General features: G+C 48.2%; 1 protein-coding gene across 18 annotated transcripts in view; it reads left to right on the top strand.

The window, feature by feature from the left end:
* Positions 1 to 14,626, top strand: part of CABIN1 (calcineurin binding protein 1) — a 205,025-nt gene that overhangs the window by 85,340 nt on the left and 105,059 nt on the right. For all 18 annotated transcript variants that reach the window (XR_014785760.1, XM_084819973.1, XM_084819972.1 and 15 more), the window contains 2 exons: positions 697 to 858; positions 1,468 to 1,674. Coding sequence is in view for 17 of the 18 variants with exons in the window: in XM_084819973.1 (XP_084676099.1) it covers positions 697 to 858; positions 1,468 to 1,674 (369 nt within the window). In the remaining variant the exon portion in view is untranslated. The remainder of the gene's footprint in view (positions 1 to 696; positions 859 to 1,467; positions 1,675 to 14,626) is intronic.

Raw genomic sequence — 14,626 nt, 5'->3', positions numbered from 1 at the left:
GGTTCCTCCCTTTTGCCCTTTTTGAAGATAGGGTAAAAAAGAGGAACCTGGAACTACAGACCAGTCAGTGTGACAGTGTTGTTCTATATCTTGTTTTTTGTTACCCATAGATTTTTTTTAAGGATGGGTTTAGCTTATCTGATTCACAATAATCTTCTATTCCCGTATCATGAAATCAGTCTCATTCCAACTGTCATTCTTTTGTCCTATGAATGAATGAGCTGGGACCATCTATGAAAAGTTTCCCTCTTACCTTCTTGCATGCCTCATATGGAAAAGTCTCCATCTTTTGATTGGACTTGAGATGTCATCTGGTAACAGATACGGGGTACCTTTTCTGAGAAGGAGCTCTGGAATTCTCATTGAGTTATATAACTGGATTCCTGCATTGAGCAGGGGGTTGGACTCAATTGTCTTATAGGTCCCTTCCAGCCCTACTATTCTATGATTCTATGAACTTTTGTGATGCTTAAAGGATATTGGGTTGGATTCAGGCTAACTTATATTTACTCCAAGCAATCCTATACATGTGGACTAAGAAGTAAGTCCCATTGAGTTTACTCCTGGGTAAATTTGTATTGGATTGCAGCCTAAATCTTGATCCAGTTCATTGAAACCTGTTCAGTGAGAATATAGAACATGGAAAATAAGCAGTGATGATTCATTTAATCGTTGGCTCTGGTTTTTTTGTTCCAGGTGCGGGTATTGCAAAAAGAGCTCTTGGCTTCCACCTCTGAAGATACCCATCCCTACAAAGAGGAGCTGGAGACTGCTTTGGAGCAGTGTTTTTATTGCTTATATAGCTTCCCAAGCAAAAAGTGCAAAGCACGGTACTTGGAAGAACATTCCACACAGCAGGTGAGCTGGTCTGATGCTCGAGGACAGGTGGACCCCTCTCTGGGACAGATTCCTCCAGGCGTTAGCACATGAGAGCTTTGTTGATCTATCTCAGGGGGCAGGCAACTCGGTGCCCTCCAAATGTTTTAGGCTACAACTCCCATAATCCCTGACAATTGGATAGGCTGATAGGCTGATGGGAGTTGTAGCTGGAAATGCCTGGAGGGCACCAGGTTGCCTGCCCTTGGTCTCTCTGGTCTGGTGTCCAGCTCCCAACAGCGGCACTCCTCCCCGCTGCTTGCGCCAAAGTACATCTTGGTGCTGGCAAGGGCGAACTGCGCCGCGGCTTCTGCTGCCGTGTTGCCAGGGTGCGTTGGAGCCAGTTTTATTCTATAGACGGCTGGTGTATCAAAATGTAACAAAATGGGGTTTCTCTGTCACAGACGGTGAAAACAGAGCTACATCCAGACAGAGACATTTTCTCGGGTAGGAGCAGGGCTGGGGAAGGAAGCCTCTCTGCCGGAGACAGTGCCGGGCCAGATATATGTGCGGTCTGACTTGGTATGAAGCAGCTGCTTAAGTTCATGCATACATTTTGGGTAATGCCAAGAGTGTCTCATTCTCTCCAAGGTGGACCTGATATGGGAAGATGCCTTGTCCATGTTTGAATATTTTAAGCCCAAGACCCTTCCTGAATTTGATAGCTACAAAACCAGCACAGTTTCTGCCGACCTGGCCAACCTTCTGAAGAAGATGGCGACCATCGTCCCTCGAACAGACAAGCCTATGTTGAGGCTAGATGACGTTTCTAGCTACATTGAAGGGACTTTGAGCAAGGTACAAGGATCTTGCTTCTGGGATGGGGGTGATTAACAGGAAAGAGGAGGAGAGACTGTTGCTGAAGCTCCAGTCTGCTTCCCTTTCTTCCTCCTCCAAGGTCTGTTGTGGTTCTGCCTGTGGCTAATTATTGGGGAAAGAAAGCATTTCTGCGTGCCAATAAGGGATCTCTTTCTTGCTCCTTCAACAGGTGCAGGGGTGACCTGTGGTTTTCAGAGTAAATTCCAACTCAGAGTTTCTCAGTTCTCACCTGGGGAGGGAGTAACATGTTGCTGCTTGAAACATAGGGGGGAAACAACAGTTCCAATAGGAATCAGAAAAAACAGCTGTAAGACTGGAAACCAAAATTTTAAAAAGGAACAACTGCAGCAATTGAATGCCTAACACCTTTCAACACAGGTCTTTATCAAGGGGATTACAAACTTAGAGACTTTTCTGGAGGATTCCCTTTTCCTTACTTCTTTCAAGGAAGACTCCAGAAAAGTCCCTAAGAGTTTGCAATTCCCTTGATAAAGACCTGTGTCGAAGCATGTTGGGAATTCAATTGGTGCAGCTGTTCCTGTTTTGATTTTGGAAAAAAAAACAACACCAGATAGCCAAGAAGAAGAAAAAGGGAAAGTGTCCCGGCGCTGGTGAAAATTTTTTTTATTGTTTATGAAACAATACATTTTACAATTAGACTGTTTGTAAAAGCTGGAAGGTTCATTTGGTCTTGCTAGTCAAAGGAAGGACATTTCACTGCTGAAGATAATTGCTCCTGTGGAAGGAGAGATTAATTCCTTGAAACGCATTGAACTATCAATAACAATAAAAATAACAATAAAAATAATTGTTTCACCAGCACTGAGGACACATTCCCTTTTTCTTCATGGCTGTTTGAAACATAAAATGGTAGCAGATGGGCCATGAGAAAATGCATCTGTGTAGCTGCAATTCTGCATTGCACACAAACCCCCTTCACTGCTCACTTGAGGGCTGAGTACGTTAGAGCTGTTGAAGCACCGAGTGCCCCTTCAGTCAAGAATCACGTTTACCCTTAGGTGTGTTGCTCCTCCCACTTGTTTGAGTAGGCAAGGCTATGCTAGTTGCTTCCTTACTTCGTGCTGTAGGAAGAGGCTTCTCCCAATTCTGGTTCCGCCTCCTCATTGGAGCTCTGGCGCATATTGAGCATGAGACAAGCTTTTCTCTCCTCAGCCCCATCTTGCATTAATCAGCTAGGCCAGGAGTCCAGTTCTTCATGGCCTCTATCCATCACACATGTGGGCTCTGCGCCTGCACGGAGCCTCGATTTGGGAAACGTCTATAGCTGAGGAGTTGTGGCAGGAGCCCTCCCCCACCATCTAGGTGTGCATGCCCCTGGCGGGTTCCTGCGTATTCCCTCAGTTCTCTTTCAACCGCCATTGTGGTGACATCGTTTGGGAACTTCTGCGATCAGACTGTTCTGATAGCGTTTTTATTGTTTAAAAGCTGAGATTTTATTCTCTCCTTTTCTTTCTCTAGCGTTTTTTCTGTATATCTGCATTTATTATTGTTTCCTTTTATTTTTGTGATCCTGCAGTCATCTTCACAGGCATATGGCCCTTTGGGCCCTGTTCAGAAAGTGCTCCTGGTGTGGGGTAAAGTTGGCACCTACCAGTGGGCACTCACTGCTATTTTGCCTCAGGGAAGGCTGTGTTGTCAAAGGCTGTCCAAATTGTCAGGCTTTCTCCAAGCAAGCCCATAAAAATTGGGCAGGCCACTTCAAAGCTGCACTTTGGAAACATGTGCTGGAAGTGGTTGACAAGCCGAAGAAAATGGCTTCTAAAACTGCAGCTGCCATACCGTCACGGGGGTTGCAGTCCCCTCAAAGCTGTACTCCACCAAGTCCACAAGATCCCCCCAACACCGGGCAGATCTTTGGCATTTGCGCTGGCTAAGAAGCTTTCGAAAAAAGCCAAAGCGTCAAAAAAGTTGCTTTTTTCCTTCCTTCATCTGAATCAGAGAGGGAGAAGAAAAAGACTGGTGAAAAGTCTACTGCCATACCTTGGGCTTCCCCTTGGGCTTCCCGATTCTCCCAAAATCAACCCATGATTCTCGGGGTCAACAGAAGCCCTCAACTTTGGCAGCTTCTCCCACAACCCCAACTTGAGGAGCCGTGCCCCTCAAGTCTGACAACTCAACTTGCATCAGTGTCTCGGGATCAACAGTGTCCGTCGATTCCAGCTAAACCCGCTGCTCGGCCTATGGTCTCTCAATCGCATACTGTCATCGGTACTGACGACCGTCCCACCTGTTCCACGAGTGATGTTTTCACCAGCTCGTACAGTGAATCCCCCTCCCCTCAAGCTGTAGAGACAGTGCCAAATACCTCTACGTCAGAAAGTGAAATTAGGGATCCCTCACCATCCATTCAGTCACTGCCCCCTTATCAGAGGGGTGATTGTGGTCCAAGATATGATCGACGTCAGTGATCACTGGAGTCGATCCATTCCGTCACCTCATCTTATAGGGGTCATGCCCCTAGGTTTTAGGAGCACACCCGATAACGTGACGGGTCCAAATCCCCCATGTGATGACCATCCATCAAGAGACTTGCGATATAGGAGATCATGAGCCTGGATGGAAGAGTTTAAAGAAAACTGTGAACATTACTACTTACCCCACCATCCTTTCCCAACTTACAGTGGAGTCAGCTGATAGAAATCGCAACCGTCGGCTACAGTGTCAAGACCCCGTGATCCGACTCCGGAAGAATAATTGGTATGGTCACAACCACAGCCGTTGCCAGCGCAATCAACACAGATTATTCCTTCTCAGCCTGTCACTCAGCTGCAGCCTATAAACCAACTCTTCTCACAGTTGGGCACAGATGATTTGTCATTTCACTGTAGACATGGGGAAAAGCAGGTCCATTGCAGGTTCCACTTCAAGAATCTCCTCTCTCTGCCACGGAGGACTACCAGTCTGACATGAAATTGCAATCCTCTGGTCCCCTTTGAATTTCATCCTCAGATGCATTGGTCGGGTTGAATGAATCCATCTCCCCGTCCAAGGACTTGGGACAATTTTCCAGCCAAGTACTCAGAATGGCTCAAGCATTAGGGTTAGAGACCCAGCAGGTGGCCTCAACTGTGCAAGTTCCAGTCTTTAACTCGGTAAATACTGACCCTTCCACCCCGTGGCCATTCCTCTCCTCCCTGTACTGGAAAAGACAAAAAAATCTTCAGGATCTCGATCTCCAGTGCCTCCAGTATCCAAATGCTCGGAAGGGCTCTATCACTTATAAGAATCGTCCACCAAATATCTCTTTGAACACCCGGCTCCAAATTCAGTGGTTGTAGAGGCAGCACAAGGCAAGGCCCGCAGGGCCCATTCATCACCTACTGATAAAGAGGGTAGATGACTAGATCTACAAGGAGGGAAGATCAATTCATCTGTGTCAATGGGCCTCAAAATCTCTAATTACCAGGCAGCGATGTCTGGTTATCAGTTACTGCTCTAGGACAAGGTTGGCCATCTCCTGGAACATCTTCCTGAGGAGAGGGGAGAATTGGAACGGCTGTTCCAAGTGGAAGCTTTGAAACTGTCAAGGCAACAAATTAATATGTCACATCACCAGGTGAACTGTGACGCAAAGACACTAGTCAGATCCATCGCCCTACGTTGCCATGCCTGGCTCCAATCTGCTGGGCTTCCACAGGAAATGAAGGCCTGTATCGAGGACTTGCCCTTTGATGAACTGGGCTTATTTAATTCTAAAACTGATGACATGTTAGATTCGGTACAGAAGGCCAGGACCACGGCACGACGCAAGAGTTTCTTGCCTCAGCAGCCTCCAAAACAGAGACGTTGGTACCAGAGGCCTTACACAAGGTACCAGCAACAACAGCCAGCTGCATTGCAACAGCACGAGTCGCAACAATCAGGCTTCATAAGACATCCCAACCATCAGAGCTGTACAGCTATCGTCACAAACCGGATTCTAAAAGCAAGTGGCATTTTTTACTTGAATGCCCTTCATGTTCAGCCTTCCAGTTGTCTCCCAATTTTTGGAACTCACCTGACCTCGTTCTTTCCAATTTAGCATCAGATCACAAAGGAATCCTGGGCACTCTTCATCATTCAGGAGGGCTACAGGATCGAGTTCGATGCCCTCTGTCCTCTCGGTACTGTGAAAGCTACAGCCCCGTCTCTTGTTATCCACAAAGGAGGTTGAAACAGTGCTTAGGAAGGATGCTATCATACCTTTACCAAGGTCACGTGTTTGGGACAGTTTCTATTCCAGGTACTTCATGGTACCAAAATAGGACGGAGGACTCTGACTGATCCTAGCCTTCGAGAACACAAATCTCTACACCTCACCCAAGACGTTCCATGTGGTCTCTCTGGCTTCAGTCCTGCCCCTCCTTGCCCAGGGAGATTGGTTTGCCTCTATCAACCTCAAGGACACCTACTTCCACATTGCCATAGCGGAACCACACCAACATTATTTGCATTTGCAAGGATACCTGCAACCAGCCAACAGCAGTAAGCAGCAGCAGTAGAGGGCAGCAGCTTTGAAAAAAAGAACAAAGGCGCAAATGCGGATCTTCACTTCATAGAATAGTAGGGTTGTGCCTCTAAGGCCATTGAGTCCAACCCCCTGCTCAATGCAGGAATCCAAGTCAGAGCATCCCTGACGGCTGTCCAGCCTCGTCTTGAAGGCCTCCAGCGTGGGAGAGCCCACCACCTCCCTAGGTAATTGGTTCCATTGTCGTATTGCTCTAACAGGCAGGAAGTTTTTCCTGATATTCAGCCGGAATCTGGCTTCCTGTCACTTGAGCCCATCATTCTGTGTCCTGCACTCTGGCATGATCAAGAAGAGATCCTGGCCTTCTTCTCTGGGACAATCTTTCAAGGACTTGAAGAGCGCTATCAGATCTCCCCTCAGTCTTCTCTTCTCAAGGCTCAACATGCCCAGTTCTTTCAGTCTCTCCTCATAGGGCTTTGTTTCCAGTCCCCTGATCATCTTTGTTGCCCTCCTCTGAACCCTCCCCAGTTTGTCTGCATCCATCTTAAAATGTGGTGCCCAGAACTGGACACAGTACTCCAGATGAGGCCTAGCCAGTGCTGAGTAGAGGGGAACTAGTACTTCCCGGGATTTGGAAGCTTTACTTTATTTATTAAATTCATTAGCTGCCCATCTAGCCAGACCACTCTAGGCAGCGTACAATACAAATAAAAAATTAATACTTCTATTAATGCAGCCCAAAATAGCATTTGCCTTTTTAGCGGCCACATCACACTGTTGGCTCATATTCAGCTTCTGATCTACAATAATTCCAAGATCCTTCTCACTTGTAGTATTGTTGAGCCAAGTATCCCCCATCTTGTAACAGTGCATTTCGTTTTGTTTCCCTAGGTGCAGAACTTGGCATTTATCCCTATTAAATTTCATTCTGTTGTTTTCAACAGATCTATCAAGATCACTTTGAATTCTATTTCTGTCTTCCAGGGTATTAGCTACCCTGCCCAAGTCATTAATAAAAATGTGGAAGAGCACTGGGCCCAGGACTGAGCCCTGCGGTACCCCACTCGTTACCTCTCCCCAGTTTGAGAAGATCCCATTGATAAGCACTCTTTGAGTCCGATTCTGTAGCCAACTGTGGATCCACCGGATCATTGTTTCATCTAGCCCACTTTGAGCTAGTTTGCTCATCAGGATATCATGGGGCACTTCGTCAAGAGCTTTGCTGAAGTCGAGATATATGATGTCCACAGCATTCCCACAGTCCACAAGGGAGGTGACTTGATCCAAAAATGAGATCAGATTCGTCTGACAGGATTTGTTCTTGACGAATCCCTCTTGGCTTCGAGTAATCACGGCATTGTTTTCAAGGTGCTTCCAGATGGATTGCTTTATCATCTGCTCCAGAATTTTCCCAGGGATTGACGTCAGACTGACTGGTCTGTAGTTCCCAGGTTCCTCCTTTTTACCCTTTTTGAAGATAGGGACAACATTAGCCCTCCTTCAGTCATCTGGCACTTCACCCGTCCTCTGTGATTTCTCAAAGATGATAGACAGTGGTTCTGAGAGTTCTTCTGTGCTTTACAGTCTGGCTTTCTTCCTACATGTGTCTGAAGACTATTATTGGGCGCTATTAGAGCTGTTCTCTCCGTTGCGGTGCATGAGCCTTCGTCCATTGTTACCCACAACTTTATGTCTTCCTCCCCTGTAGGAATCAGTTTAAAGCCCTCCTGATGAAGTTCTACATGCTGTGGCCAAACACATTCTTCCCAGCCCTTGTGAGGTGCATGCCATCCCTTGTCACTCTTTCAGTGACAAGGGATGGCCATCTTCCAGGAAGTATAGCCTGTGGTCCCAGAATCCAAATCTCTTGCATCGGCACCACCTTCATAGCCAGTCATTCACCCAGAGTATTATTTCCCTTGTTCCTTCTTTACTGTTGCTCTCTATTTTATATTGTTTTATATTTTTAATGTGTGCCTGGGAAATACATTGGGTAACTCAGGGGGGCGAGTGGGTGCCCCGATACCTGGGGTCACAGGTAAGGGGAGGTACGGCGCTGGGGGATTAGCAGGCCAGTTCAGAAGAAGAGAGGTTAGACACCTTGTGGCAATCCCCTCTTCTGGTTCTTCCCCCAACCAAATGGTTCCTCGTGGCCTTACCAGCATGCTCTCAGGTCTGATGCTGCTGCTGAATGCCAGGTCGGTCCAAAACAAAATCTCCCTCATCCATGACTTGATCATGGATGGGGGAGCCAAGCTGGTATATATTACTCACATCTGGGTGGGGGAACTGGGAGGAATTACTCTCACCCAACTATGCCCTTGTCGTTTTTTGGTGCAGCACCGATGCCAACTTGAGGGTCGGGGCGGGGTGGGTGCTGTGGTTTATAGGAATACAATCTCCCTCTCTAGGCTTCCTGTTCATTTGAGCATGGATCTTGAGTGTTAGTACCTGGTGTTGGGTACCCAGGACAGATTAGAGATTCTGCTGGTATATCACCCACCCCCCTGCCCATCAGACTCCCTGCCTGAGCTGACAGGGGTGGTCTCAGACTTGGTGTTGAGGACCCCCAGGATGATGGTTCTAGGGAATCTCAAATTCCATGCTGAGGCTGCTGTATCTGAGGTGGCTCAGGATTTCATGGCTACCATGACAACCATGGGGTTGTCTCAACATGTCATCGGCCCAACACATGTAAAAGGATTGATCTGGCTTTCTTGACTTGGCAGGGGGATGGTGATGTGAAAGTGGGGGAATTAACGTCTATCCCCTTGTTATAGTCAGATCACTTCCTGTTGAGGTTTAGACTCTCAGCGGCCTTTCCCCTCTCCAAGAGTGGGGGACCTATTAAAATGGTCCACCCCTGGAGGCCAGTGGATGCCATTGGACTGGTATGGCTGGTGCTCCTGTCGAAGCCCAGATCACTCTGTGGAATGCAGAGATGACTTGGGTGGTCGACATGATTGTGCCCAAGCACCCTCTCCCTTTGAGCAGAGCTTGGCCAGCTCCTTGGTATGCACCCAAGCTGAGGGCAATGAAGCCAGAGGGCAGGTGGCTAAAACGCAGGTGGAGGAAAGCTTGTGCCAAGTCGGATCAAACACAGGTTAGCGTTCATCATCGAGCCTACTCTGTGGCAGTGAGGGCAACAAAGCGACAGTTCTTTTCCACCAGCATTGCATCTTCTCACTGTCATCCAGCAGAGGTTTCTCTGAGTGGTTCATGGCCTGCTGCGTTCTGGGCCAGGAAGAGAAACTGTGGAACCCTCGGTACCACACTGTGATGACTTTGCACAGCACTTTGAAGATAAAGTCGCTAAGATTCGTTATGAATTGGACACCACAATTAATGCACTTCCATCAGTAGAGGTGTCCAGAGCACTGTCTTAAATCTGTGATTGCGTCTGAGGTTTCCGCACTGCTGCGAGGTTTTACTGTGGTTGTATTTTTATTCTGTAATTTCAGTCTGTTATATTTTATATTGTATTTTCTGTTGCATTTTTGTGGTTTTAATTTTGTGAACCGCCCAGAGAGCTTCAGCTGTTGGGCGGTATAAAAATTAAATAAATACATGAATTTCACAATCGGTCCAGACGTTCACCAATTTCAGGTGCTCCCTTTTGGCCTGCTAACAGCTCCAAGTTGTTGTTGTTTATTCGATCAGTCGCTTCCAACTCTTCATGACTTCATGGACCAGCCCACGCCAGAGCTTCCTGTCGGCCGCCACCACCCCCAGCTCCCCCAAGATCGAGTCCGTCACCTCCAGAATATCCATCTAGACCTTGGTCGGCCCCTCTTCCTTTTGCCTTCCACTTTCCCTAGCATCAGCATCTTCTCCAGGGTGTCCTGTCTTCTCATGATGTGGCCAAAGTACTTCAGTTTTGCCTTTCATATCATGCCCCCAAGTGAGCAGTCTGGCTTTATTTCCTGGAGTATGGACTGGTTTGATCTTCTTGCAGTCCAAGGCACTCTCAGAATTTTCCTCCCGCACCACAGTTCAAAAGCATCTATCTTCCTTCGCTCAGCCTTCCTTATGGTCCAGCTCTCGCAGCCATAGGTTACTATGGGAAATGCCATTGCTTTCACTATGCGGACCTTTGTTGTCAGTGTGATGTCTCTGCTCTTCACTATTTTATCAAGATTTGTCATTGCTCCCCTCCGAAGAAGTAAACGTCTTCTGATTTCCTGGCTGCAGTAATCTTTGCGCCTAGAAAGACAAAGTCTGTCACTGCCTCCGCGTTTTCTCCCTCTATTTGCCAGTTATCAATCAAGCTGGTTGCCATAATCTTGGTTTTTTTGAGGTTTAACTGCAACCCAGCTTTTGCACTTTCTTCTTTCACCTTCGTCATGAGGTTCCTCAGCTCCTCCTCGCTTTCAGCCATCAAAGTGGTATCATCTGCTTATCTGGTAACAGCCCCAAGAGTATTCATCAAATGCATGGCGGTAGTTTGCTCTCGTCTCAGACTGCAAGGGGTCAAGATATACCTGTACATCAATGATTGGTTGCTAGTGGTGTCAACACGAAACCATCTCCTGTGGTCGATAGAGGTGACCTGCAAATGGGGAATTGTATCAACATTGAAAAGTCTCATCTACAGTCTACCCAGAGTCTGCAGTTTATTGCACCTAGACTCACAGTCAGGCAGAATATTCCTTCCTCCAGACCGACTGGAGGTACTGACTTCAACGGCGACAGAGCTAAACTGTCGCACGGCCATCTTGGCATTAAAAGCGCAGCACCTGCTAGGCCTAATAGCCACAATGACATCGGTGGTCTGATATGCCTGGTTGCATATGAGACGTCTCCAAAACCAGTTCATATGCAACTTCAGTACTGAACAAGACTCTCATCGGACCAAGCTCCATCTCCCAACTATCCTAAAGGACTCCCTGTGGTGGTGGACACTTCCAGGCAACCTGTCAGAAGGGATGCAATTTCTGCAGCCCTCACCATCCCAAGTATTGACTACGGATGCCAAGTATTGACTACGGATGGAACAGGAGGATGGGGAGCTCACTGCTTGGATCTTTCGGTCCATGGGCAGTGGTCAGCCACGGAAGCAAAACACCACATCAGTCTGTTGGAGCTCGGCGTGGTATGGAAAGCCCTTCAGGCATTTGAGCTGGATCTAGTGGGCAGACTAGTCCAGGTCGCATTGGCCAATACAACTGTCACGACGTATATGAACAAGGAAGGGGGCACAAGATCACTCCCTCTCTTAGCTCTAACGTTGAAGATCTTCCATTGGTGCCTGCCTTGCCGGATCGGCCTAGTGGTGATGCATCTGGCTGACCTGGAAAATGCCTTAGCAGACCAACTTAGTCGAACTGTATCAACGTCCCACAAGTGGGAGTTAGGTCGGTTCTGAGAACACTGTTCCAGGCCTGGGGCAAACCGCAAGGGGACCTGTTTGCCACTCTATACAATGCGATCTGTGGAGGATTTTGCAGCAGAGCAGACAGAGGTTGAAACCCGCTAGGAGACGCTTTTCTCTTCAACTGGATGGAACGTTGTTTTACACCATTCCCCCTTATCACCAGGATCCTGGCAAAAATCAGAAGGGGGGGGCACCAAATGCATCCTAATAACGCCCTGGTGGCCTTGCCAGCCATGGTTTGCTCCACTCATGCGGATGGCAGGCCATCGGTACCATCACCTGCCTTCTCACCCATCCCTCCTCACTGCGGAGAAGGGTCGGATTCATCACCCCAATCTGTCAACCCTCCGAATGACAGCCTGGAGGATCGCGTGACAGGAACCGAAACTCTTCCGGCATCAGTACAGAGAATCCCCGGCGTTGCTTGTAAGCCATCAACGCAGTGTTTGTATACGAGGAAATGGACAGCTTTCACCACCTTTGCCTGCATACAGAACTTTCATCCTCATCAATGCTCTTTGCCACAGGTACTATAGGTTCTCCTCTTGCTTGTCCTCTTGACAAAGAGTTGAAGTTGTCGAGATTACGAGTTTATTTGTCTGCTATTTCTGCTTACCACCCTCCTGATGGAGGGTGTTCTGTGTTCTCGCATCCGATGGCAAAGCAGTTCTTAAAAAGGATCAGGATCTGGCACCACCAGTTCGCCCTACGGTGCCAAGCTGGAGTCTCTCAGTTGTGCTTAAAGCACATTCACCTAAGCCCTTTGAACCACTGGCGATGGCAGACTTATGCCTTCCTTCATAGAAGGCGGCATTCCTGATTGCAGTTACATCTGCACAATGCACTAGCGAGCTCTGTGCATTAAGGGTGGACCAGCCTTATTTAACCTTCCAGAAAGAGAAAGTAGTGCTTAGACCCGATCCTGCCTTTCTACCAAAAGTTGTGTCAGATTTCCATTTGAACCAGGACATTATATTGCCTGCCTTCTTTATGTCCCCATCTTCACCGCTGGAATTGACATGGACGTCACCCATTGGACGTGCATCAGGCCCTCACGTTTTACAAGTCCAGGACTGAGCAGCTAGACTCTCTCCCTGACTGTTTGTCTTCTATGGGGGCAAGCAGGAAGGCCAGCCTCTCTCGACCCAGCGCTTCGCATCCTGGGTTGCAAAGGCGATTGAACTATCGTATGAGCTGGCTGGACACAAACTGTCTGCCTCAGTCCAAGCTCATTCTACTCATGCGGTAGCAACATCAGCCGCATTCGGCATAGGGGTGGCTATCCCTGGAGTGTGCCATGCTGTGACCTGGTTGACACCATCTGCCTTTGTGAAGCACTATAGACTGGATGTCAGGGCTAGAGCTGACCGTGGCTTTGGTCGCGCTGTCCTCTCGCCTGTGTTATAGCTGGACACTGACCCACCTCCATATAAGTTAGCTTGCTACTCGCCCACGTGAGTGATGCATAGAGACCACGAAGAAGAAAGACAGGCTGCAACCCGTAACTGCAGTTCTTCGAGTGGTCATCTATGCATTCACACAGCTATTCCAGTTTTAAGTTGGGTACTGAATGTGTGGCTTCTCTCTCGGGCACAACTTCGGTCTCAGGGAACTTAGGGAATAGGTGGGAACCCCCCAGGGACATGTGCTCTGAGACGGTGGGGGATGGGTTCCCACCAGAACTCCTCAGCTACAGGAGTTTCCCCAATCGAGGCCCCACCCAAGCGCAGAGCCCATATGTGTGATGAATTGATGACCGCTTGAAGAACTACAGGTACAGTTCGCAGCCTGTCTTTACCACAAGCGGCAGCAGAGAGGCATAGATAAGATATGCCTGGTCTGGGGGCAGGGAGGGATCTTCACGACTACAGAATGAGAAGCGTGTTGGAGTATTATCCGGATTTCTTGGAATCGGCTTTGGTCTGTCAGGGACACATGAAGCAAGATAAGCTGAGTATACCGTACCTTTAAAATTTGGTTTTCAGGGGTCACGCAGCGCTTGAAAGGAACATATTTCTGGGTGGGGTGGGTGGAGTAGAATTGAACATCATCAAATGGGCAGGGGCTGCTCAACCAATGAGAGATGCTTGTTTCCCGACCCATATCCAGGCCTCCTCCTGCTAGTACATTATTATTGATGGAGGGGAACTCATAGGCTCCCTATGAGAGCATTCCCCCTCCCCCATTTTGCCCCATTCCAGCAAACTGTTGTGGAGTTACTCCTCTCTCCCCTGTTGCCCAATGTGCACACTTTTTCCTTGAGAAGCCAAAATCCCCAGTTCTCAAGTGCAGCATCTGAAGGCTTCCTCTGAGAGCATCTCTCCGCCCCCACCCCATTTCACCCCATTCGAGCAATCTGCCGCAGAGTTATTCCTCTCTCTCCTGTTCTCTGGAACCTAAATGCAAGTCCAGATCCAATCTGGCTGTTTCTGCCTTCATGGGGAACAAACTCTTGGTGATGCATTAAAAGAGGTCCTGGTCGAGTCAAGAGTCAGAGAGAGAGTCCTGCCTTCTAACCCCAAAACGGAGGAAAGGAAGAACTCAGAGATCAGTAGCTCCTATGTTTTGCACCTACAAGCAGTACAACCCTATAGAAGCCCAAGGCCCTCCTGAGAACATCCAGCTCTACACCCAAGCTGTCTCTGCTTCAGGAAGACAGAGACTGCAGAGGAGACCTGTCATGTGGCTCTCCACCAGGAGTGGCTGGCTGGAGGTTACAGCCAGTAACCTACAGCAGGACTAGCATGTAAAACTTCCTCTACTAATCGCTGGGAGATCCAGACCATAGAGGAAGGTGGTTGACTTTGGCCTTCCACATCTTAAGGCCCCATCTGCCTTACAGGAGATTGTCTTACAACCCCCCCGAAGAAGCCAGCCTTCAGAACATTTGAACAACTTAGCCAGTGGCTAACATTTCATTCCTGGGCAAGGTGCTTGAGCAGGTGATTTCTGGTTCTCCTGGACCTCTCAGCAGTTTTTTGATACCATCAATTATGGAAGCCTTCAGGACAGATTATCTGAGTTGGGGATTGGGGGCACTGCTCTACGGTAGTTCTGCTCCTACCTGGACGGCTGATTCCAGAAGTGGT

This window comes from Heloderma suspectum, chromosome 13, assembly GCF_057233095.1.
Source record: "Heloderma suspectum isolate Gila_16-S chromosome 13, 16-S_ref, whole genome shotgun sequence".
NCBI lineage: Eukaryota > Metazoa > Chordata > Lepidosauria > Squamata > Helodermatidae > Heloderma > Heloderma suspectum.
Note: the sequence above shows the minus strand (reverse complement) of the source record. Positions and strands in the feature narration are given on the sequence as shown.